The 24,215-nt window shown below is 46.0% G+C and overlaps 1 protein-coding gene across 2 annotated transcripts in view; it reads right to left on the bottom strand.

Moving 5' to 3' along the window:
- Window positions 1–24,215, bottom strand: part of Idh3b (isocitrate dehydrogenase [NAD] subunit beta, mitochondrial) — a 68,350-nt gene extending 44,135 nt beyond the window's left edge. Inside the window, exons 1-3 of one of the 2 annotated variants that reach the window (XM_068388912.1) lie at window positions 24,073–24,215; window positions 16,647–16,721; window positions 2,811–3,094 (exon numbers count right to left, since the gene is read on the bottom strand). In XM_068388912.1, coding sequence (XP_068245013.1) covers window positions 2,811–3,094; window positions 16,647–16,721; window positions 24,073–24,117 — 404 coding nt within the window. In that variant the 5' untranslated portion in view covers window positions 24,118–24,215. The remainder of the gene's footprint in view (window positions 1–2,810; window positions 3,095–16,646; window positions 16,722–24,072) is intronic. The other variant, XM_068388905.1, reaches the window with a different exon arrangement.

Below are 24,215 nucleotides of genomic sequence, written 5' to 3'. Positions count from 1 at the left end.
CTGACCGAATCTTGCAGCGTTAAACGACTTGCAGTTACAGCATACGCCACCCGAGGTTGCCAACACAGACTGAGAAAATCTGCCGCCTGGCTCCCAGAGGAGCTGTTACCAAGCGACATCTGGCAACGGAAGGCAGTAATTCGCTTGACAATGAAAACGCCTTGTAAGTTTGCTAGTGTGGTGCTATGCGACGCTGGAAGTATAGACAACGCAGCTCAAAGTTCCTTCCTTCACCAAGCAACAGCACTACTCATCGTTCTAAAGGTAAAATCCGACTGACCTCTGTTTGGCTCTGAAATAGATAACAACAATTAGGTTTGAACATAACCTAACAATCCCATCACTCAACCACGTCAAACTAGGACCCAACGACCCAAACCATGAGAATGACATCCTAAACCAAGCTCGGAAATACAAAATATTTAACCCCATAAAGGGAAGAAAATAGTCTCCTATCTGACAACCTGTATTGCTGAACCAGCGGACCTAAGGACCAAGTCGCCAAGAGACAAACACTAATTACCATAGCTCAAGATGTAATGACCGCTAAGACCAGAAAGGTAATTATCGTCCTAATCACGAAGTTGAATCTGAAAAACTTCAGAGATCAAACTAGCAGTGATGTCTCCTGTTGAACAGGCAAACAAAAGACTTGTGTTAATACAGTATGACCAATCTATCTGGCATTGTGACTGGACTTGAAACTATATTATTTATATTAGTTACTACTGTACTCTGAAAAAAGATCAATCATACAAATATGAGATTAACTGCTTAAATGCAACCCACCTACCATTTTAATTAAGAGAAACACTCGCTGTATTCCCGATTAATATAAAGCCCCTTAGAACATAAAAAAAATAATTATTCCATTGAGAATTGAACCTACGAGGGACGTACTTATGGCGATAATGTGTCCAGCACATTACTACTGTACTGAGCCATAAATGATCTTTACTACTTTTACTTAGTTTAAGGATTGATTTCATGGTCCTATTACATCATCATTTCTAATACATTGGATCAAAGTATCTATTGAGCATAAATACAAACATAACTAATAAGCGATTGAAAAGGGAATTTCTGAGAAGATCCCTTCTGAAAACAAAGAAGAGGGGAACTGGACCTTCTGATAATTCACAAAATCTTTCTAACCTCATCGTCCATTCCAACAGACCTAAAAAGAGTACTTCCCAGTCCTTCTACTTTCTTAGGTCTAATAGTAATATAATAAAAAAAACACACTATCCCCACCTTGGAGCTCTATGGCACCATTAATAGAACACAAGGGAATTGGTAGGTAATTTACCATCAGGCATCCCCCCCTAGGCCTACCCCATGTCAGGGTTCACAAGAGGGGCACTCAGTCGTACCTTTACCTTATGTATTATCGGACCTATAACTTAGGTACCGTCGACCAATACCTGACAGGGAGCCGAAAGAGATTGATTATTAGCATTCATAATAAAGATAAATCCAAACTTTCCAGTCAATGAATACTTAACAACATAAGCAAAATATCTGCTGAAAAGATTTTCGAGCTAGCGTGGTGACGGATCAAATCTATATCATAGAGGATCCCAAATCTACACGGCATAATAAATAAGAAATATCTGAAGAAATGATTCTCAAGCTAGCGTTGTGAAGGATCGAACCTTTGTCATAGAGGATCCCAAATCCCCAAGACTAACAATTAACCACATAACCATTGAAATTATAGGAAAAAACAAGCGGTTGAATGGGGAGGGGGTAGGGGAAAGCATAGGTCTGAACACCCAACAATTACCGGAAAAGTTCATGACCAAAAATTCCCCATTAACTATGGACTTTAATCTTTGAAAACGCTTCCTGCTGCAATGACTTATGATTATCAAACTACAAAGCCATTCATTTTTTGCCAATAGCAACACAATTCCCGAGGGAAAAATGATTAAAACCCTCACCTCTACATAGGAGCATTTTCCCAATTTTCCTTAAAACTTATGCGAATCCTGTAATGACTGTCCTAATCCCTGATGGCGTCTGACAGAATTGGAAGGTGAATTATCAGTAATTCTTGAGAGCTCAAAATTCCATGGGTTGTACAAATAGAATTACCAGACTAATGACAATCAAACAATATAAACAAAGCGCCATTAACACTGGAGTTGGTATACAAGGCACCCCAAACACACAAATGCTTGCAGGAACCATGGCAAAAATCTGTTGAAAAGACTCTCATGGGAAATTGAAATTCAAGAAGGAGCAACAGTTGTTATTCGACCGTTGCTGCAATGTAAACCGATTAAAGAATAGTCTGAGCTATCATTCCAGCCGTCAGTATTATCAACAACAGGACAGAATAGCAGGTATCAGGGTTGCTAATATGGTAATAATTTGGGAGGTTTTTGGGATTCAGGACTAGATAAGTTATCCTAAGGTAATGTTATTAATATCCGTAAAGTTGGAGGATCAAATATACATGTAAATTAACAATACAAAAAAAAAAAAAAATATTTAAAATAACAAAAAAATATGAACTAATGCATTACAGTAAATAACTTTTTCTATTGAGCTTCAATCTCTCTGCTTAAATTCTAAAATTGTACAAAGCCATTTTATTTAAAATTAAATCAAAGCAATTCTTGATATACCCACCACAAAAAAACCTAAAAAGAAAACCAATCTAAATAAAAGTTCTACACATTTCTACCTTCCATCTACTAGAACATAAATTACCTCAAGTTAATGTGTGATACTTATCTTCAACTATGAGAGATACCAACAAAAAGAAAAACACCAATAGATATCGATAAAATAACAGATATTACCTGAGTTTCATATTCAAGGTTTTGAGTTCTCCATCAGAGCTATGGTCTGGAGTAGCTAAAATGCCCTTCAAACATATCCCATTCCTCTTGATACTCTGGACAACATCATCTAAACTTTCAGACCTCTTGGAATAAAGCTCAGTTAGATAATGCTCCTCAAAGTCGACAGGTACCCCAGCACTCTGGAAGACATCAATGACAACCTGACAGAGCTCTGGGCCCACCCCATCGCCAGGGATCAATGTCGCTGTGGTGCGGCCTTCCGGTTTGCTTACCGGGGCTTGCTGCAATTGATGAAATATATTAAAGCACATAAAACTTTGATAAAATTATTGGTATTAATAAAATATATAATTCTGTAGTTACAAACATCTATGATAAATGGCTTACAGCCTGACCCAGTAAATTCAGTGCAGTATGTCATGTGCTTCACAATTATAGATTAATAAATATTTGGACACAGGATTTCATTCTATTTACTTACAAACCATTATAACATTAAACAATAACTATAATATACATCCTTGTATGAGCTTTATACATGCTTTACCAACACCAATAGTTATTCATAGTCAGAAGACCTTGCTTTAACTAAATAAGTATGTCATGTAAAATGTGAACACTTATCAAGCAGCTGAATACAACATGCGCTAAATACTGTATCAAACTCAAACCACTGGCTTAAAGGTTAAAGAGGAATAATAAACGTAGTTACGATATAAAAAAAAATTAGAAAAAGAATGAAGAATGATTAGTACATTTAGTGAATACCTAAAATACATGAACATCAGGATAAAGATGACAGGAATCTTGAAGAAACAAATGCAGACATGAAAGAAAGGATAATTTTGTTTGTATTCTCAAGACAACAGCGGGAAGCAAGAACACATTTGGAATAGCTAAAATGAAGAGGATATATAATAGTTTTGCAATATTATCACCATACTTCTAATTTCATACAGCTTGGCCTAAAGAGCTTGTTCTTAATTTAAGGTAAAAATTACAAACAGATAAGGTTGAATTGGTTGTCAACTAGGCAGAAAATGCCAAAGGGACTGATGAGTGAATGAGTGACATACTGCTGAGGGCCAGTCAGAGGGGGCAAAATGCATTTAGCAATAGCTACTCCGCACCACAAAGGTAAAATGAAGGTTTTATTTTCCACAAGGTGATGTGCATATAAAAAAAAAAAAGTATGTCTAAGTGCCAAAATATGCACAATGTCTCAATGAACTGGTGATATTTTCACACTTTAATACAAGATCTAGGATGAAGACAGTGGTAGTACAGTATATCAAATAGATCAAATATAAACATATGTTGGTAGCCACCAAGGAAAACAACGAATGAGTAAAGGGAGTTCCTAGGAAAGAAGATGTGAAAGTTAATATACTATAAGCAAAAACTATAGCAATAAAAAGACCAGAAAGATGGATACAGCCCATATGTTACCATTATGATTACGCTATTATAAATTAGCGTAACATTACAACGATTCCAATTATTTTCTATTCTTTTAGGGCTTGCCAAAAAGGATTTACTGTATACAAATGAAGTAAAAATTAAAGAAGAGTTAGAAAAATTACAGAATATTTCAGTGATCCACTGGCTTATGAAGCTGGTATTGAGAGCAGTAAGATACAAAAGTAGCAACTGCCTAGATAAAACGGATACTGTACAGTGAAACGTATAGATACGAAAAACTTATTTTACGAAAGTTTTTTTTTGCCTCAATATTACAAAAAAATTCTCAGGATATGAAATGAAATTCGTGCGGCAGCCGATAATTTTAAAATTTGCATGCCACACATCTGACTTCAAACTCGCCACCATCGCCTGCTCTCCCATTGCTCATCTCCCTACCCTGATAATAGTTACCACCATAAGATGCTGCTCCCCTATTGTTCCGCATCTTTCCCATCATGCATCTGGCGGCGTCCATCGACCATTTCATTTCAGCATCCGATATCATTCAGACTGAATTCGTGTTGGTGATTTTGATTTAGTACTTTTAGTTTTCATGTTGCTTTATTCAACCCATATTTCTACATCCATGGGTCCCAAGAATGTTGCTGACGTTCAAGGAAAGAAGAGGAGGATGGTTTCTATGGAGACGAAGCTGGAGATAATAAGTATGACGGTGGCATGCGGTTGAGTGTAATTTCTAAGGAGCATGGCCGCAATTCGTCAACGATAGGCACCATCCTTAAGCAAATGAAAGCCATCAAAGCAGCAACACCTTCTAAGGGCATGACTTTCCTTTCTAGTAAGAGAAGCCACATCCATCATGAGATCGAGATACTACTTCTCTTCTGGATTAAGAACAATGAAATCACTGAAGACGTGATCAACGAGACGGTAACCTGACACGAGGTCAGTGTCCTTTTTGGAGATCTCGTGCATGCTCAGACCGAAGACAACGCAGAAGATGGGACAATGCAACAGGCAAACCCAGAGTTTAAGGATTCACGCGGGTGGTTTGAAAAATTCAGGAGATGAACTGGCATTCATTCGGTGGTGCGGCTTGGAGAGGCTGCCAGCTCGAGCACGAAAGCTGACAAAGCTTTTGTTAAGAAATTTGATGAGTTGAGTCTCCAGTAAGTCTTAAACTGTGATGAAACTGGGCTCTTTTTAAAATAAATGCCTCGTCGGACCTATATCACAGCAGAAGAGAAGAAGCTATCCGGGCATAAGCCTATGAAGGACAGGCTTACCCTTGCACTCTGTGATAATGCCGGTGGGGATTGTAAGGTTAAATACCTACTGGTGCATCATTCAGAGAGTCCTCAACCCTTCACGTCCAGCAAAGTACCGAAGGAGAAGCTTCCAGTGATGTGAATGGCTAATGTGAAAGCCTGGGTAACAAGACAGTTTTTTGTAGAATGGGTAAACCTGTTTTGGTCCGACTGTTAAAAATTCTCTGGAAGAGAACCACCTCCCTATGAAATGTCGGTTGGTGTTGGACTGTGGTCTGAATTAGATCGACAATGCCACATCAACCTCCTAGAGTTAAAGACAACATTTCTTGTCCTCTAACAATTTCAAACACTCCTTTCAGGTCACTCGTTGGTGTTGATAAGCAACAACATAACTATAGTGGCATATCTAAACAAACAAGAAGATATTTCCAACTGGAGGAGGAGAGCCAGATAGAAGAGTACCAGGGGAGAGGGAGAAATGTTGTGACTTTTTCAACTTTGATTAAGACCCCGAAGGCAAAGAATCCCTTTTGGACTTCTCCTATCATACAACTCCCAATGGGAGGATGGCTACTCCCAACACTCATTGCAAGGGAATGCCTGCATGCAGGAGTGCCCTCTACACAAAGGGCAAAGGTGAGAGTCAGTCTCCGGCTTAAAAATGAACGTGCCACCCCGATACGCCAGTGCAAGATTACATGTCCGGCATACCTCACCAAAAAACACAACATACAAACCTAAAGAGAAAAAGAAAAGTTTAATAATAACAAGTAAATCCAGAGCAAGGTGAGAACGTTTGTTCACACCAGCCGCTGAAATCAAAGTGATTTATCAGTGAGTGTCCCGGGGGGCAGTAATCCCCCGCTGACACATTGTTACTAAAGTCTTAATGGCCGCATTCCAGCTTAATTACTATCATTCTCCTATGTAAAGAACGAGGGTTTGTATTCATGAAGGAACAATTACAATTTGATGCAACTAATCTACTGTATTAAGAAAAATACCACATCCAACAAAATTCCTGAACAGCTACACTGTTAAAAAATAAGGAGGTTATTAAAGTGGAACTAAGAAAAAAGAACCACCCTTAATTATAGATTTTTCACACGAGAAGATGAATATGGCACGAAGCTACATAAGTTGTCCTTTGCCAAACTTACCCATCCAGTTGAGTCCTTTTGGAACCAAAAGCAGGAAAGAAAAAGTAGCAAATTTTTAAAGCATGGAATTTTTGCAAAGAATAGAACAGAAGAGAGCAAATATAAACTACAGTAAGGGCTTTACTTGTTATTTTTCAAGCTCATCTACAATGCTTATCGTTAAAATGCAATTAATAATAATTTTGAGCTACAGAGCTGTGCCTGTAAATAATTTACTTCAACAAAAGCCTTAATATGCAATAGCCCTATGAGAAGAAATATCATTAAAACTACTTCAAGATAGAAATGCTTTATTTAAAAATGTAAGAGTACAGTATGTATATAGCCAGCTATTCTACATACAGCAAAGCACCTTAATGTGGCATAAATCCTATAAATTAATCAATGAACTTAGGCTCATAGAAAAACTGTGTTGGTAACATTTGTAAAACATGTACAACTTCACTTACATAAAATAAATACTGTAAATTAATTTCTATACAGTACTTTAGTATAGTAGCTACAATCCTTAATTTACCTAGAGCATATGGCTTAGCCCACTGACCACCATAAATGTTAGAATTATCAACTCAAAATCAATAAAATGTTAGAACTATAAACTCAAAATTAATAAAATGCTAGAATTATCAACTTAAAATGACAAATTCGTAGATAATTTGTATTTTTCCCAACTATACAAACCTTAGCTATTTAATAGGGGTATTACTTTCGGCGTAGCTGAAATGACGAGCCACTAAAATTTAACGAGGGTTTACTACCGACACTGCTAGTTTGCGGGGGTAGGGGAGGGTAGCTTGCTACCCCCTCCCCCCACCCCTCACACACACACCTGTGCTTGAGCTCACTTTGCTTGGAGGTACGACTTCAAGGGGGAAAAGGCTGGCGGGCAAGTCTGATTAAATAGCTAAGGTTTGTATAGTTAGGAAAAATACAAACTATCTATGAATTTGTCATTTGTTCCGTAACTGACATACAAACCACGCTATCTAATAGGGGTGACTCACCCATTAGGAAGGGTGGACGTCCCAGCCAGTACTGGCTTTTTTGGCTTTGCCCGGAGGCTCGTTATTTGAGTGTGTCAGCACCCAAGAGAAAAGGAGTCCCTGCACCTCGCTAGAACTTTGCTACGCAAGGACTGCGGCCTACGCAAGCTGTGTGTGAAGGCATAACGAAGTTTAACTCGTCCTAAGAAGTTGATCTGAAGTTCTTTAGATGGAAACTTGTAGACTAGGACTCTCCCAATACCACCTCGTCAGGGTATGGGGACGTGACAGTATTAACTTGAAACTAGGAACACAAGGAAACATGATTTACCTGGAGTGGATTGAGGTCAGCTATGCAGAGAACCCACGATGCTGCTTTCCCCAAGAGAGGGGATGATGAAGAAAAGAATAAGGGCCAGTCAAACCTTTTCATTCATGCAGACTAAAACCGGGTAACAATGCCCTCAACCTTCTGCTACTTGTCCAATAAGGAGCCTGAGGTTTTTTAAACCAGCTGTTGTGCAGCCACCACAGGGCCGATAGAAAACGTATCGAGCCTCCTGTAGGTCACGTCTTGCAGGTAGTGGGCTGTGAAGGTTGTCTGACGCTTCCACACCCCAGCTTGAAGGACCTGCGTCACTGAAAACTTCTTTTTGAAGGCCAGGGATGTAGCTATGCCCCTGACATCATGCGTTCTAGGGCGACGTGATGGAGGATCTGGATTTAGGGACAGATGAATCACCCTACGAATCCATGACGAGATGGTGTTCTTGGTGACCCTCCTCTTAGTCCTCCCAGTGCTAACGAATAAGGCTGGCACATGAAGACGAACTGCAGCTGTTCTTTTAAGATATAGCCTCAAACTCCTTACTGGGCATAGTAGATGGTCTGGGTCATCTGTTACAGAACGGAGACTAGAAATCCGGAAGGAGTCGAATCGAGGATCCGCTACTCCAGGATTCTGAGTCTTAGCAATGAACTCAGGGACGAATCTGAACGTTACCTCACCCCATCCCCTTGAATGGGCGATGTCATACGAGACACCATGAAGTTCACTAACACGCTTGGCCGAAGCCAAAGCTAGTAGGAACACCATCTTCCAGGTTAGGTGGCGATCTGAAGCCTGGCGTAATGGTTCATAGGGAGGTCTCTTAAGAGACCTGAGAACTCGAACCACGTTCCATGGAGGAGGTCTCACTTCCGACTGAGGACAGGTAAGTTCATAACTTCGTATGAGTAGGGAAAGTTCCAGCGAAGAAGAAATGTCCATTCCTTTGAGCCTGAAGACTAGACTTAAAGCTGAGCGATAGCCTTTCACTGCCGAGACTGAAAGGCGCATTTCTTCCCACAAGTACACGAGGAACTCCACTATTGTTGGAATAGTGGCATCGAGTGGAGAGATACCCCTTCCACGACACCAACCACAGAAGACTTTCCACTTTGCCTGGTAGACAGCTGCGGATGACTTTCGCAGATGTCCAGACATCCTGACTGCAACTTGTTGCGAAAATCCTCTTTCAGCGAGGAGATGCTGGAGAGTCTCCAAGCGTGAAGTCGTAGCGAAGCTACGGCTTTGTGGAAGATGTTGGCATGTGGTTGTTTGAGTAGATTGTGCCATGGAGGGAGCTCTCTCGGTAGCTCCGTTAGGAGTTGCAGAAGGTCCGGAAAGCATTCTCCGCTATCAGGGTCATCGAAAGATTGACCAATGTTCTGGTCTTGTTGAGCACCCTCCTCATCAGACAGAACGGGGGAAAGGCGTAAACGTCGATGTTGTCCCACCGTTGTTGGAAGGCATCTTGCCAGAGCCTTGGGGTCTGGGACTGGGGAGCAGTACAGCGAAAGCTTGAAGTTCAGAGCTGTTGCGAACAGATCCACAGTCGGGAAACCCCACAAAGTCAGGACTTTGTTGGCTATTAGATGATCCAAAGAACACTCGGTACTCACTATCTGAGACGCTCTGCTCAGATTATCGGCGAGCACATTCCTCTTGCCTGGAATGAAACGAGGCGATAGCGGAATCGAGTGGACTTCGGCCCATCTCAGCATCTCTACTGCTAGATGGGATAGCTGCTTTGAAAAGATACCTCTTTGTTTGTTGATGTAAGCCACTACTGTGGTGTTGTCGCTCATCACCACCACTGAGTGACCCGCCAGGTACTGTTAGAACTGTTGAAGGGCCAGAAAGACGGCCTTCATCTCTAGAAGATTTATATGGAGGCACTTTTCTGATTCTGACCATAGGCCTGAGGTCCTGTGGTGCAGTACGTGCCCCCCCCCCCCCCCCCCCTTCCTTTGAGGCGTCCGAAAACAGCATCAAATCCGGGGGGAGGACGTGAAGATCCACTTCCCTTCGTAGGTTCTCGTCTGTCACCCACCACTGGAGGTCCGTCCTTTCCGCAGGTCCCACAGGGATCATGATGTCCGGGGAATCGTAACTTTGATTCCACCGGGACTTGAGCCGCCACTGGAGGGATCTCATCCTGAGGCGACCGTTGGAAACTAGACGAGCCAAAGAAGAAAGGTGACCGAGGAGACGTAACCACGATTGGGTTGGAAGTTCTTCTCGTCTGAGAAAAGGGCTTGCGACCTTCCTTAGCCTTGCTATCCTCTCGTCTGATGGGAAGGCTTTGTGGAGATTGGTGTCTATAACCATGCCTAGATATACCAGTCTTTGAGTGGGAAGCAGAGAGGACTTCTCGAGATTTACCATGATCCCCAGATCCTGGCAAATTCCCAGAAGTTTGTCCTGGTGTTGAAGAAGGGATGACACCGAGTCTGCTAGGATCAGCCAGTCGACCAGATAACGGAGGAAACGGATGCCGATCCTGTGTGCCCACGAAGATATTAGGGTGAACACTGGTGAAAACCTGCGGTGCTGTGGAGAGACCGAAACACAGCACCTTGAACTGGTACTCCTTGTTGTCTAGGCTGAATCTTAAGTACTTCCTTGAAGACGGATGGACTGGGATCTGGAGGTACGCGTCCTTCAGATCCAGTGTACACATGAAGTCTTGCGGTCTCACTGCTAGTCTGACCGTGTCTGCGGTCTCCATGCTGAACGGAGTTTGTTTGACAAAACTTGTTCAGAGCCGAGAGGTCGATGACTGGACTCCAGCCTCCAGACGCCTTCTTTACAAGAAAGAGTCGATTGAAGAAGCCTGGGGTTCCGTCGAGGACCTCTTGGAGAGCGCCCTTCCTCAACAGGGTCTGGATTACTGCCCGAAGGGCTTGCTCCTTTGCCGATCCCATGGCAAGGGAGCTCAATGACACTGGATTCGTCGTCAGGGGAGGTAGAGATGTTGTGAACGGGACGCGATATCCCTGACTGATTACGGGAATCGTCCAGGAATCGGCCCCGAGTTGCTGCCACCTGTCTGCGCAACTTTGTAGGTATCCCCCAACTGGTGGACATGCAGGGGACTGCCAATCCTAGCGTTTGCGGCTTCGGCTGCTCCCTCTAGGATTCTTACCTCCTCTGGAGGACTTTTTGCCTTTCCTGTCCTTGATAGGAAAGGGCTTAGACACCACTGTCTTCGCTGCTGCCGTCAATTTTGTGGTCTTGATCGGACGGGACTGCTGGGGTGCTGGAGGCTTATAGGGCTTGGATGTCAAAGCCCTATGCAGGAGGGAGTCTTGGTGGGACTTCCTCCACCTCTCAGCGGCCTGTTCACATCCTTAGGCTCAAACAAATTCGTTCCTTCTAAAGAAGAATGCCTGAGCCTATTTATCTCAGTGCTAGGGACCTTCTGATGGAACCTCTCAGCCACCGCATCCCGACGTTTCAGGATGGTGTTTGCCCACAAGTTCGAGACTTGATGGGCCAGAAACTCGATCATGCGAGTGCCTGAGAGGAGGAACGTCTCCATAGCTTCCCTGGTACGTTCTTTGGAGAAGTCCTCAGAGCATATCAGGATACCTAAGTTCCCTAACCAGAGTGCATAGCACATTTCGCAACCTTCTCCTGGTTAAGGATCTTGGTTCACGAGAACGAGACCTGCCGGTTGGAGAGCCTCTCAAGAGGGACTCCCCAGGTAAGCTCTTCCAACAAATGGTGGAGAGGAAGAGCTAAACAAGGCTCCTCCAAGATCTCAAAGTACCTCCTTTGCTGTACGCGAGGAGGTGGGAGAAGCTTGTTGCCGGCACTGGACCGGTTGGAGGAGGACAACTCAGAGAGCTCAACAGCGATCTTGTCCCTGGTACTCTTAACCCCCTCAGACCAAGGCAGAGCCGCACTGGCCTTAGAGGATTTTTGAGTGCCAAATACAGTGGTACCTCTACGTACGATCTTAATTCGTTCCAGAAACTGCTTCGTATGTTAAAACAATCGTATGTTGGAGCAAATATTCCCATAAGAATACACAGTAATCTGTATAATTCGTTCCACACCCCAAAAACCTATATTAACTCCTTAATAAATTACTTCATATAATTACACATAACAATAACATAACTGCATAAAATGAAAGAAGCATGTAAAAAAGATAATTATAAAGAAATAATAAATAAAAAATGTGTTTTATTGTCACTTTACCTTAGAGACAAGCCAACGCAGGTGTAGGATTTGCTACGCCAGGAGGAGATGGACCATCGGCGAGAAAGTAGACATGGTATGGTGTTAACATGTTCTTTAAAAAAATACTCTCTCTCTCTCGTTCTTCTTCACTGTTAGTGTTAGAGACGTCTATTATTGTTTTGAGAGAGAGAGAGAGAGAGAGAGAGGAGAGAGAGAGGAGAGAGAGAGAGAGAGAGAGAGAGAGAGAGAGAGAGAGAGAGAGAGAGAGAGAGAGAGAGAGAGAGATATTAAACAAAAATGTGTTGTGTACATATGATTTTTAACAGGGTCAACGAGTTGAAAGACAATTAAATGTAACTAAAAAAACAATATCAGCGAATCTGAATTCCTTTATCAACTAAAACAAACACACTCGTGTGCGTATGCGTAAACACACACACACGCAGGAGGAGATACGATCGGAGAGGAGGTAGAGATGGTGACTGCGATAACGTACCGTAACTTACACTACGGAAACTTTAATCTAACTTAGCTTATTTATTTTTTTTTTTATTTTTATATTTCATATTTTTTACATTTTTTTTCTTTTGATTTTTAATTTTCATCACTTTCAGTGACGAGTTACGGTACGTTATAGCAGTCACCATCTCTACCTCCTCCCCTACCATCTGTCTCTTACTGCGTAACAATTCTTGCACCTGTGTGTGTGTTTGTGCATACGCACACGAGTGTGTTTGTATCAATATTTGTTTTAGTTAATAAAGGAATTCAGATTAGCTGTTATTACTTTCTTAGTTACATTTAATTGTTTTTCAACACGTTGACGCTGTTAAAAATCATATGTACGGTAAACACATTTTTGTTTAATCCCTCTCTCTCTCGGAAAAAAAATAATAGACGTCTCTAACACTATAACAGCGAAGAAGAACGAGAGAGAGAGAGAGAGAGAGAGAGAGAGAGAGAGAGAGAGAGAGAGAGAGAGAGAGAGATTTTATTTAACTACATGTTAATGCTGTTTAGAGAGAAACGGAAAAAGAGAGAAGACTATTTTAAAAGAGCTTGTTAATACTATCTTGGTTTTCTTTGCTTCACTTTTTTCCTTCTTTCTGTTCATCACGCTGGCCCTTCTCACAAATGATCGTTGCCAACAATCTCTTTATCCTTTATCCCTACCAACAAAAGGCATTCTTTCTCTTCCAGGGTATTGCTACGATGTCTTGTAATAATGGTGATCCCCTTCGATGGTTTATCTGCTTTAATGGCTGCCTTCTGCTTGATGATCGTCGAGATCATAGGCCTATTCCGGCCTTATTGTTTAGCCATATCACTCACATGCAAACTGCTCTCATGTTTTTCTATGACTTCTTGCTTCAATTCTAATGAAAGAATTGCCTTCTTCCTTTTCTCAACACTACCTGTACTGAAACTTAGCTTCTTAGGCACCATGATTATAGGTAAAATCAAAAAGGAAATGTGAGAAAAGGAAGAAAATAAGCACTGTTAATAACAGACCAAACTGAGGACAACCACACGATACACACAAGAACAGAGAACAGAGCACTCGACACTCAATGGTGTCCCTCTTACGTGCTGCCATCTACCGGCGTAAACAAGATCTACATCGTATGTTGGAGCATTACTTCGGGTATCGAGACAGAAATTTGGTCTAATTTTACTTCGTATGTTGGAAAATTCGTATGTTAGAACAATCGTATGTAGAGGTTCCACTGTACACGGTCCAAGACCTTGTCTTTGCCCTCTCGAGGGGGGATCTCTGAGTCGGCAAACCCATTGAGAGCCCTCATAAGAATCAGCACCTGCCAAAATGCATGCTCTGACTCTTGTAGTTCTCCTCCGGATGTTGGACTTGCAGCGAAGTCTCCTGTCCCCAAGGGCTCTTCTTGGGGAGATTCGCGGACATTCTCCGAGTGGCTAGCTGGCTCCGTCCTAAGTCTTTTCGAGGATTTTGGTACCGTCTTCGAGTCCTTCGACTCCCTCCTGGGAGGGATGTAGGACTCTAACATAGACGGTGGCAAGTTCTTTTCAGCCCCTACCCGGGAAGACTTTTCAACGCGAGGTGGGGTTTCCCTCATTGGTGCGATGGGGGAACATCTCACCTCACGTGACTCCCGAGGACGGGAAGTCCTCGTCCGACAGGGAAGGAGAAAAAGTCTGGGAGGGGGTGTAGGAACCTGAGTCGAAGATCTGCGAGGAGTCAACTTAGCTCTCGGAGAAGTCACCGCGTCCGGAACTCCTCTTTTTCTCTTCAGAGGGGTAGAGACAGCCAAGGATCTGTGCCCCAACTCAGAAAGAACAGGCTTGAAAGCCTGCATAACTGCTCTGATTAGCGGCCCAAACCATGGCTGTTGACTGCAGACACTCCCTCTGGAGGGACAGGGATCGACGGATCCCTGGGAGGAGTTTCCATAGGGGGTTCGTCTGAAAAGAAGAAGAAGAGATCCTGGACCTTTCTGGATGCTTCCCTTCCGCCGTAGTGCGCGGTGTTATGCGCTTGCGGGGAGGGGTATGCGGCGACGGCGACCTTGCCGTGCGTTGTCCAGCAGCCTCACGCGCGGGAGGGTATTGACGCTCGCGCGGGGCGCGTAATGGTGCTCACGCGATGGAGAATACCAGGGGTCGCATGCGGAAGACTAATGGAACGCGCGGGCGATTGCGAAGGCGTGCGCGTAGGAGAGAGATGTTCGCACGCGCATAGGCGTGTGGGATCTGGTCGTTGAACACGCGGGCGTACGGGCGACAGTTCGCGCGCCCTAGTAGATGTCGTAGAGCGCGGGCGCGCAGGAGAGATACCCCTGGCGTGCGGGCGCAGGAGAGCACTGGCGCGTTGGAGAGCGCTGACGCGTAGGAGAGTGCTGGCGCGCAGGAGGTTGATGGCGCGCAGTGGCGCGCTAACGCGCAGGTGAGCGCTGGTGCGCTACCTCAAGCAAAGCCTGGCGCGCAGGAGAACGTTGGGGCGCATGTCCATCATGCGCGGAAGGGACGTATGCGCGCGATGGCGCATACGACCTTGATGCCCCGTAACAGGGTTCGATGCCTGATGAGCATGTAAGTCAGGTTTCGTAGGCGCGTAGCGCGCATCAGCTCTCAGGAACGGTGACGGCAGGTCAGCAGGTCTGTCGGGTGGAAGGTCGACGTGTCCTTTGCAAGGACGACCTTCCACTGAAGGGGATCGCGAACGATCCGCTGAGAGGTCCAGGACCATAGCAGGAACAGTCGATGAACGCTGACGAGGCTCCTCTGTGGCGGAATGCAACGGAGATGGTGAACCAAAGAGGCGCCTCCTCACCACAGGTGAAAGAAGGCCTCTCTGGCGAAGAGGAAGGCGAGCCTTGCGATGGATGCGCCCTCTGGGGGCCGTTGGATCAGCAAGCTGACCTTCTGCAGGCCTCCAAAGAGGAGTCTCTGTAAGTGAACTCCCCCGAGGGGAAGAAACACCAGCAGGAGAGACTGTTGGACTTAGTTTCTCCCTCATTGGTTGCGCAGGAACGGGAGACACTAAGCCTTCAGCTACTGCGGGATGTGAAGAGGCAGAGGTATTAGGAGATACCGCATTGGATACCTCTGACACCACAACGTCGAGAATTGACAGAGGATCAACCTCTGCCAAAGTCGGCGATTGCTTGACAGCGGCACCCAATCGGATGTAGTTAAGTAATGCTTCCTTGAAGGGCGAACCCTCGAGCCCCAAGGAAGACCAAAGCTGAAAAAGATTGGTTAATGACACATCCTCCCCCGGGGGGAGAGGTGGAGCTGCCTCGCTATGGGAGGCAACGCCATTTCTCGAAACCTGAGTCTGGAAAACAGAACCATGGCCTACGCTACCACTCGACGACCTCTCGAAAGAGACCGCTAGAGTGGGAGCTTCGGAGGAGGTTTGAGCAACAGAAGAAGAGTCCTTAGGTTTTTCTCCTTTCAAAGAAACCTTCGAAGGAGAAAGATCCCGCTTGTCCGGACTTCTTACGTCGCCGAGAAAACCTCTCCCACTGGGAGGTACACCACTCCCTACATTCACCACACTTGTTATCACTTTCACACCGTTGACCTCTACAGTAAGGGCAAAGGGTGTGAGGGTCTGTCTCGACCGCCTACATGAATGTTCCGCAGGGGCGGTCGGGTAATCCAGGACAGGTGCGCATAATTTCAGAGGCCAACTTCACACACAAACCTGTCAAAGAAAAAGCAAAAAAGCATTAATGGCTGCCAAGAGAGAGGACACGTTCGTCTACCATCCGAGCCGAGAGCAAAGTGAGCTCAAGCACAGGATTGTGTGAGGGGGGGGGGGGGGGGGGCAAGCTACCCTCCCCTACTCCCACTAACTAGCGGTGTGGATAGTAAACCCTCGTTAAACTTTAATGGCTCATCACTTCAGCTACGCCGAATGTAATACCCCTATTAAATAGCGTGGTTTGTATGTCAGTTACGGAACAAATTAATATAAAGATTTACAATAAACTACTTACGAGTGCAGATGTGAGAGGTGCAACTCCATGCAGACTTCTAGCCTGTAACTGTGTTCCAGTCACTAAAGGCCGAACCTGAAATTATAATATTGTAAATACTTTATCTAAAATTTTACAAAATGCTAAACAAATATTTTATATTAATTTTTTAATTATACAAACCAATTTTTTCTTTCCTTAATTATAAAAACCACTTAGTATTTTTCTTGACTATACAAACCAATTTGTATATTTCTTAACTATACAAACCAATTTGTATTTTTCTTAACCATACAAACCCATCTACACTTTTCCTAACAATACAAACGCAAATCTTTTTACCATAGGAGAATGGATAACAGCAAGGCTGGAATACAGCACTTAAAAATGACAAATTCGGAGATCATTTGTATTTTTCCTAACCATAAAAACCTTAGCTATTTACATAGGGTATTACTTTCGGCGTAGCTGAATGACGAGCCATTAGATTTTTAACGAGGGTTAACTACCCCCTCGCTAGTTAGCATGGGAGTAGGGGAGGGGTAGCTAGCTACCCCTCCCCCCTCACACACCGGTGAACTGATTCACTTCGCTTAGAGGTAGGACTTCACGGGGGACAGGGCTGGCGGGCAAGCATGTGTAAATAGCTAAGGTTTGTATGGTTAGGAAAAATACAAATTATCTCTGAATTTGTCATTTGTTCCGTAACCGAAATACAAACCACGCTATTTACATAGGGTGACTTAACCCTTAGGTAGGGTGGTAAATCCCAGCCTTACTGGCTTTGGCTTTGCCCGGGGACTCAGAATCCGAGTGTGTAGCACTCAAGATAAGGAGTCCCTGCACCTCGCAAGTTTCTTGCTCCGCAAGGAACGTGCGGCCTACATAAGCTTGTGTGTGAAGGAATGAAGTGTGACTCGTCCTAGGAAGTTGACCTGAAGTCCTTTAGATGGAATTCTAGGCTAGGATGTTCCCAATACCACCTCGTCAGGGTATGGGGGACGCGACAGTATTATTTAATACTAGGAACACAAGGAAGCATGGTTTACCTGCAGTGGTTTGAAGTCAGCTATGCAGAGAACCCAGGATGCTGCTTTCCTCAAGAGAGGGGAGGATGAAGAAAAGAGTAAGGGCCAGGCATACTTTTTCATTCAAGCAGACTAAAACCGGGTAACAATGCCCTCAACCTTCTGCTACTTGTCCATTAAGGAGCCTGAGGTTAGACCAGCTGTTGTGCAGCCACCACAGGGCCGATAGAGAACGTATCGAACCTCCTGTGGGTCACGTCCTGCAGGTAGTGGGCTGTGAAGGTCGTTTGACGCTTCCAGACCCCAGCTTGTAGAACCTGCGTCACTGAGGATGTAGCGATGCCTCTGACATCATGTGCTCTAGGGCGACGTGACGGAGGAGGGTCTGGATTCAGGGAATGGTGGATGACCCTGCGAATCCAAGCTGAGATGGTGTTCTTAGTGACCCTCCTCTTCGTCCTTCCTGTGCTCACAAACAGGGCTTGCACTCGAGGACGAACTGCAGCTGTTCTCTTAAGATAGAGCCTCAGACTCCTAACTGGGCACAGTAGGAGATGGTCTGGGTCACCTGTTACAGAACGGAGACTCGAAATCATGAAGGAGTCGAACCGTGGGTCCGGAACTCCAGGATTTTGAGTCTTAGCAACAAACTCAGGGACGAACCCGAACGTTACCTCCCCACATCCCCTTGAATGGGCGACGTTGTACGTGAGACCATGAAGTTCTCTGACTCGCTTGGCTGAGGCCAGAGCGAGCAGGAACACCGTCTTCCAAGTCAGGTGACGATCAGAAGCCTGGCGTAATGGTTCGAACGGAGGTCTCTTAAGAGACCTGAGGACACGAACCACGTTCCATGGAGGAGGCCTCACTTCCAACTGAGGGCAGGTAAGCTCGTAGCTTCGTATGAGTAGAGAAAGTTCCAGCGAGGAGGAAATGTCCATTCCTTTCAACCTGAAGGCCAGGCTTAAGGCTGAGCGATAGCCTTTCACCGACGAGACCGAAAGGCGCATTTCTTCCCGCAAATACACAAGAAATTCCGCTATTGCTGGAATAGTGGCATCGAGGGGAGAAATACCCCTTCCACGACACCAACCACAGAAGACTCTCCACTTCGCCTGTTAGACCCCTGCAGATGACTTTCGCAGGTGTCGCGACATCCTTTCCGCAACTTGTTGCGAAAAGCCTCTCTCTGTGAGGAGATGCTGGATAGTCTCAAGGCGTGAAGCCGAAGCGATGCTACGGCTTTGTGGAAGATGTTGCAGTGTGGTTGCTTGAGTAGCTTGTGTCGTGGAGGAAGTTCTCTCGGGAGTTCCGTCAGGAGCTGCAAAAAATCCGGGAACCACTCTGCATGATGCCATAGCGGAGCTATTAAGGTCATTGACAGGTTGACCGATAGTCTGGTCTTGTTGAGCACCCTTCTCATCAGAGAGAACGGTGGGAAGGCGTAAACGTCGATGTTGTCCCACAGTTGATGGAAGGCATCTTGCCAGAGTGCCTTGGGGTCCAGGACTGGGGAACAGTACAGCGGAAGCTTGAAGTTCAAGGCTGTCGCGAACAGGTCCACAGTCGGGGAACCCCACATAAGGGTCAGAACCTGCCAGAATGCGTGTTTTAACTCCTGCAGCTCTCCTCCTGAAGGACTAGCAGCGAAGTCTCCTGTCCCCAAAGGTTCTTCTTGGGGGGACTCGCGGACATTCTCCGAGTGACTGGCTGGCTCCGGTCTAAGCCTTGATGAAGAATTTGGTACAGTCTTGGAGTCCTTCAACTCCCTCCTGGGAGGGATGCAAGACTCCAACAACGACGGTGGTAGGCTCTTCTCCACCCCTACCCGAGAAGACTTTCCAGCGCGAGGTGGGGTTCCCTCATTGGTGCGATGGGGGAACGCCTCACCTCACGTGACTCCCCTGAGGACGGGAAGTCTTCGTCCGAGGGGGAGGGAGAAAAAGTCTGGGGGGGTGAGGAGGCCTGCCTCAAGGACTTACGAGGAGTCAGCTTTGCCCTCGGAGAAGTTACCACGTTAGAAACTCCTCTTTTCCTCTTCAGGGGAGTAGAAGCTGCCAAGGATTTGTGGCCCAGGTCAGAGAGAACAGGCTTAAATGCCTGCATGACCGCTCTGACCAGTGTCCCAAACCATGGCTGCTGGCTGAAGGCTGCGTTGTCAGATACTCCCTCTGAAGGGAAAGGGATCGACCGATCCCTGGGAGGAGTTGCCAAAGGGGGGTTCGCCTGAAAAGAAGAGGATGATAGAGAAGAAATGTCCCTGGACCTTTCTGGAACCTTCCTCCCTGCCGGCGAGAGCGCTGTTCTGCGCTTGTAGGGGGGGGGAATGCGACGATGACGACCTTGCCGCGCTGTGCTGCAACCTCGCGCGTGGGGTGGTATTGGCGATCGCGCTGGCGCTCGTGCGATGGGGACTACCCTGGGTCGCGCGCGGGCAAGCGATGGCGCGTAGGAGCGCGAGCCGGAGACAGCAGAGGGTGCGCAGAAGGAAGGTTGCACGCTCGCGAGCGCGAGGGTGAAAGTTCGCGCCCGCGCAGGCGCGCAGGGTCAGGCTGAAGAGCCCATGTGGGCGATGATACCGTTGGGCGCGCGCGCAGGAGAGACATCTCTTGCGCATGAGTACGCACATCAGGCTGGGGAAATGGGCGTGGGCGCGCATCCTCGTAGGAGCGAGTGGGAGACTGTGTGCGAAGACGTGCTGGCAAGGGATGGCGCGCAGGTGGAGATCGACGGCGCGTTGGCGAGCGCTGACAAGCAGGGGAAGTATTCAACTTTCCTAATGCGCCCAGATCAGAAGATCGTGGGCACGCAGGAGATCGTTGGCGCGCAGGAGAGCGCTGGCGCATTGGTGAGCGCTAGCGCACAGGAAAACAATAGCGCGCAGTAGCGCGCTAGTTATCAGGAGAGCGCTGGCGCGCAGGTGAGCGATGACGCACAGGTGAGCGCTGGCACGCAGGTGAGCGCTGCCACGCTTTAGCAGGAACATCATCGGCAGTAGATGAGCGCTTGCGTGCAGGAGAGCGCAGGCGCGCAGGTGAGCACTGGCGCGTAAGGGACGTATGCGCCAATTTGCGCATACTGTACACCCTTGTTGCCCCTAAGGGACCGTTGCCTCTCACAACAACAGGATGTGTCGGCACCCACAGCGCATCAGCAGCCAGGAACGGCGATGGCAAGTCAGCAGGTCTGACGAGTGGAAGGTCGACGTGTCCTTTGTAAGGACGACCTTCCACCGAAGGGGATCGCGAACGATCCGCAGAGAGGTCCAGGGTTGTAGCTGGGAGAGTCGGAGAACGATGGCGAGGCTCCTCTGCGGCGGAGACGATGAACCGAAGAGACGCCTCCTAACACTCTTGTGAGGTGAAGGAAGGCCTCTCCGGCGAAGAGGAAGGCGAGGTTTACGCCGTATGCGCCCTCTGGGGGCCGTAGGGTCAGCGAGCTGACCGTCAGCAGTCCTCCGAAGAGGAGTCTCTGTGAGTGAACTCCCCCGAGGGGGAGAATCAACGGCAGGAGAGACTGTTGGACTTAGTTCCTCCCTCGAAGGATGAGCAGAGGGAGAAACTAAGCCTTCAGCTACAGCAGGTTGATCAGGTGCAGAGGTCGGAGATACCGCATCGGAAGCCTCTGCCACCACAACGTCGACGATAGACAGAGGATCAAACAATCGCCGACTTTGGCAGTCGGCGATTGTTTGACAGCGGCCCCCAACCGGATCATGTCAAACAAGGCTTCCTTAGAGAGCGAACCCTCAAGCCCCAAGGAAGACCAAACCTGAAACAAATCATTAGTACACAAATTAATATTCAAATCCTCCCCCGGGAAAGGAGGACAAGCTGCCTCGCTATGAGAGGCAACTCCCTCTCCCGAACCCCGAGTTCGCGCAACAGAATTATGGCCTACGCTACCACTCCGCAGTTTCTCAGAAGAAACCGATCGAGCGGGAGCTTCGGAGGAGGTTTGGGCAACGGAAGAAGAGTCCTTGGGATTTTCTCCTTTCAAGGAAACCTTCGAAGGAGAAATATCCCGCTTGGACTACTTCTTCCGTCGCCGAGAAAACCTCTCCCACTGGGAGGTAGTCCACTCCCTACACTCACCACACTTATTAGTTCTATCACACCGTTGGCCCCTACAATAAGGACAAAGGGTGTGAAGGTCCGTATCGACCGCCGACATAAACGTACCACAAGGGCGGTCGGGTAATCCAGGACACTTTCGCATGATGGCAGAGGCCAACTTCAAACACACCTGTAAAAGAAAAAGCAAAAAGCATTAATGGCTGTCAGAAAGGAGAGGGTGAAAGCGGACACATCCGACTACCACCCGAGCCGAGAGCAAAGTGAGCTCAAGCACAGGTGTGTGTGAGGGGGGGTAGCAAGCTACCCTCCCTAACCCCCGCTAACTAGCGGTGGGGTAGTAAACCCTCGTTAAAATTCTAATGGCTCGTCATTTCAGCTACGCCGAAAGTAATAGCCCCTATTAAATAGCGTGGTTTGTATGTCAGTTACGGAACAAACCTGCGTCACAGAGAAACTCTTTTGAACACTAGGAATGTGCTGACTCTCCTGGCTTCATGAGCACGGGGACGACAATTGGAAGATGAGGAGCCTGGATGCATGGCTCTCTCTATTTCCAGAAGATATAAAGTTCTTTGTAATCTACATCTGGTTCCCCCCATACTCACCAAGAGCCAGCTGATCTGATGGTGGGCTCAGGTGGTTCTTTTTAAGCATTTCCTCCTTCCCCTCACAGGGCAGAGTAACAGTTGATCTGGGTTACCTGTTACAGAATTGAGTCTCGCAATTTGGAAGGGCCTGATCCTAAGATCCGCTAAAGCTAGATTTTGAGTCCTGGCTATGACTCTGGCACGAATCCGAGTGTCACTTGGCCCTATCCTCGCGAGTGAATATGTCAGAGGACAGACCATATAGCTTGTAGACTCTCTTTGCAGAGAACACAGCTACGAGAAAAACCTCTGGATCAAATCACGATCTGATGCTTGATGAAGACAGTGCTCCTTTCAGTGAGAGCAGTATGTCTCATTCCCGACCAAGGCCACAAGCCTTCAAAATTCTGTACGAGTAGAGATCTTTCCAATGAAAAGGGAACGCTAACTCAATTCAGTTTAAAAAGAAGGGTAAGGCCAAGTGATAGCCTTCCATTGCTAATATCAAATAGTTTTCCTCTCTGCTATTGTTGGTATAGTGGCACTAAGGGGAGCGGTACTCTGTCTATGACATCAACCACAAAGGATAGTCCTCTTTGCCTGGACTACTAAAGCAGATGTTTCCCTGGAGGTATCTTGCACTCTTTTGTCCCTAATCTCGAAAGCCTTTCTTTCCGAGGGGTTGCTGAATAACTTGATGCAAGGTCTCCATATGGTTTTCCGAGTAGATCAGTAAATGTAGGGAGCTTTCTAGATGCCTCTGTGAGCAGATGCAGAAGGCCTGAAATTCTTCTGCATATTGCCACCACTGAGCTTCTAAGGTCATCGAGGGATTTTGCTTTGCCCTAAATGTTTAGAAACCTCCTTACTGTGTCGAAGGAGGGGAACATGTACACTTCTGTCCTGTCCCACGGATGTTGAAAGTCATCTTGTTAGATTACCTGGGCACTGGGTACTGGTGGGCAGTACACCAGATTTTGGTTTAGGGACGACGCAACAGGTCAATTGTCGGCGAACCTTACAAAGTCAAACTCTGTTGGCTATCTGTTGTCTCCGGGACCATTTAGAGCCTGCTATCAGAGTCTCCTTGCTCAGATTGACCTGATGGAAGGTCCTTCCGGCAGCTTCCTACTGTATAATATTTCTGCGAGTGATATTACAAGAGAATTACCGTCAGGTATCACAGGGTTCTAACCCCAGGTCAGGATGCTGGAAAATTTTATATCCATCAATCAATCAATCTAACCCCCGGAACGACTATCCTAAAATATCATACATTTTAGGCACATTTCTTACTAGGTTACATTGCCCTGTAATACAGTAAAATACCAAAAGAACGCCGTAAATGCATTAGATTTTATAAATATTCGCCTTATATCTATGAACAATACCCACATGAATTAGGCCTAGCGTACCGGTGTTTTGCATAATGTAGGCCTCAACGTCAATAAGACATTTTAGACCTTGAAAAGTCTCATAAATTACGTATTTAGTCTAAACAATGTGATAATTCTAATATAACAACATTTCAGTTCTACATAATAAGCAATCTTATGATAATAAACCCATTTCACCTTCAGGGGAAATCAGCTGTTCCGTTTGCTGATTGCATCATAGGACATCAAAGAGGATCTTTCAGTTAAGATTTATAAAACACAAACACAAATTCTTACTAAACTTATAAGAGCCTAACAACAATAAATAAAAAATCTCTCATATTCAGGCATATGATACTTAGTTCGAAGCTTTTACTCACCGATTTTACACCAAATGTAACAACTTTTCTTGCAACGGTGGCCATGTTGTTTCCGATTCTGTGGACTGCTAGCAGAGCTTAAGGCAGACACTCAATGTCGCAGACAGTGCTGAGCAGTGTTGCCAACTGAGTTACTCATAAAT

Source organism: Palaemon carinicauda, chromosome 1, assembly GCF_036898095.1.
Source record: "Palaemon carinicauda isolate YSFRI2023 chromosome 1, ASM3689809v2, whole genome shotgun sequence".
In the NCBI taxonomy this organism is placed as follows: domain Eukaryota; kingdom Metazoa; phylum Arthropoda; class Malacostraca; order Decapoda; family Palaemonidae; genus Palaemon; species Palaemon carinicauda.
This window is presented reverse-complemented; position numbering and strand designations above follow the sequence as displayed.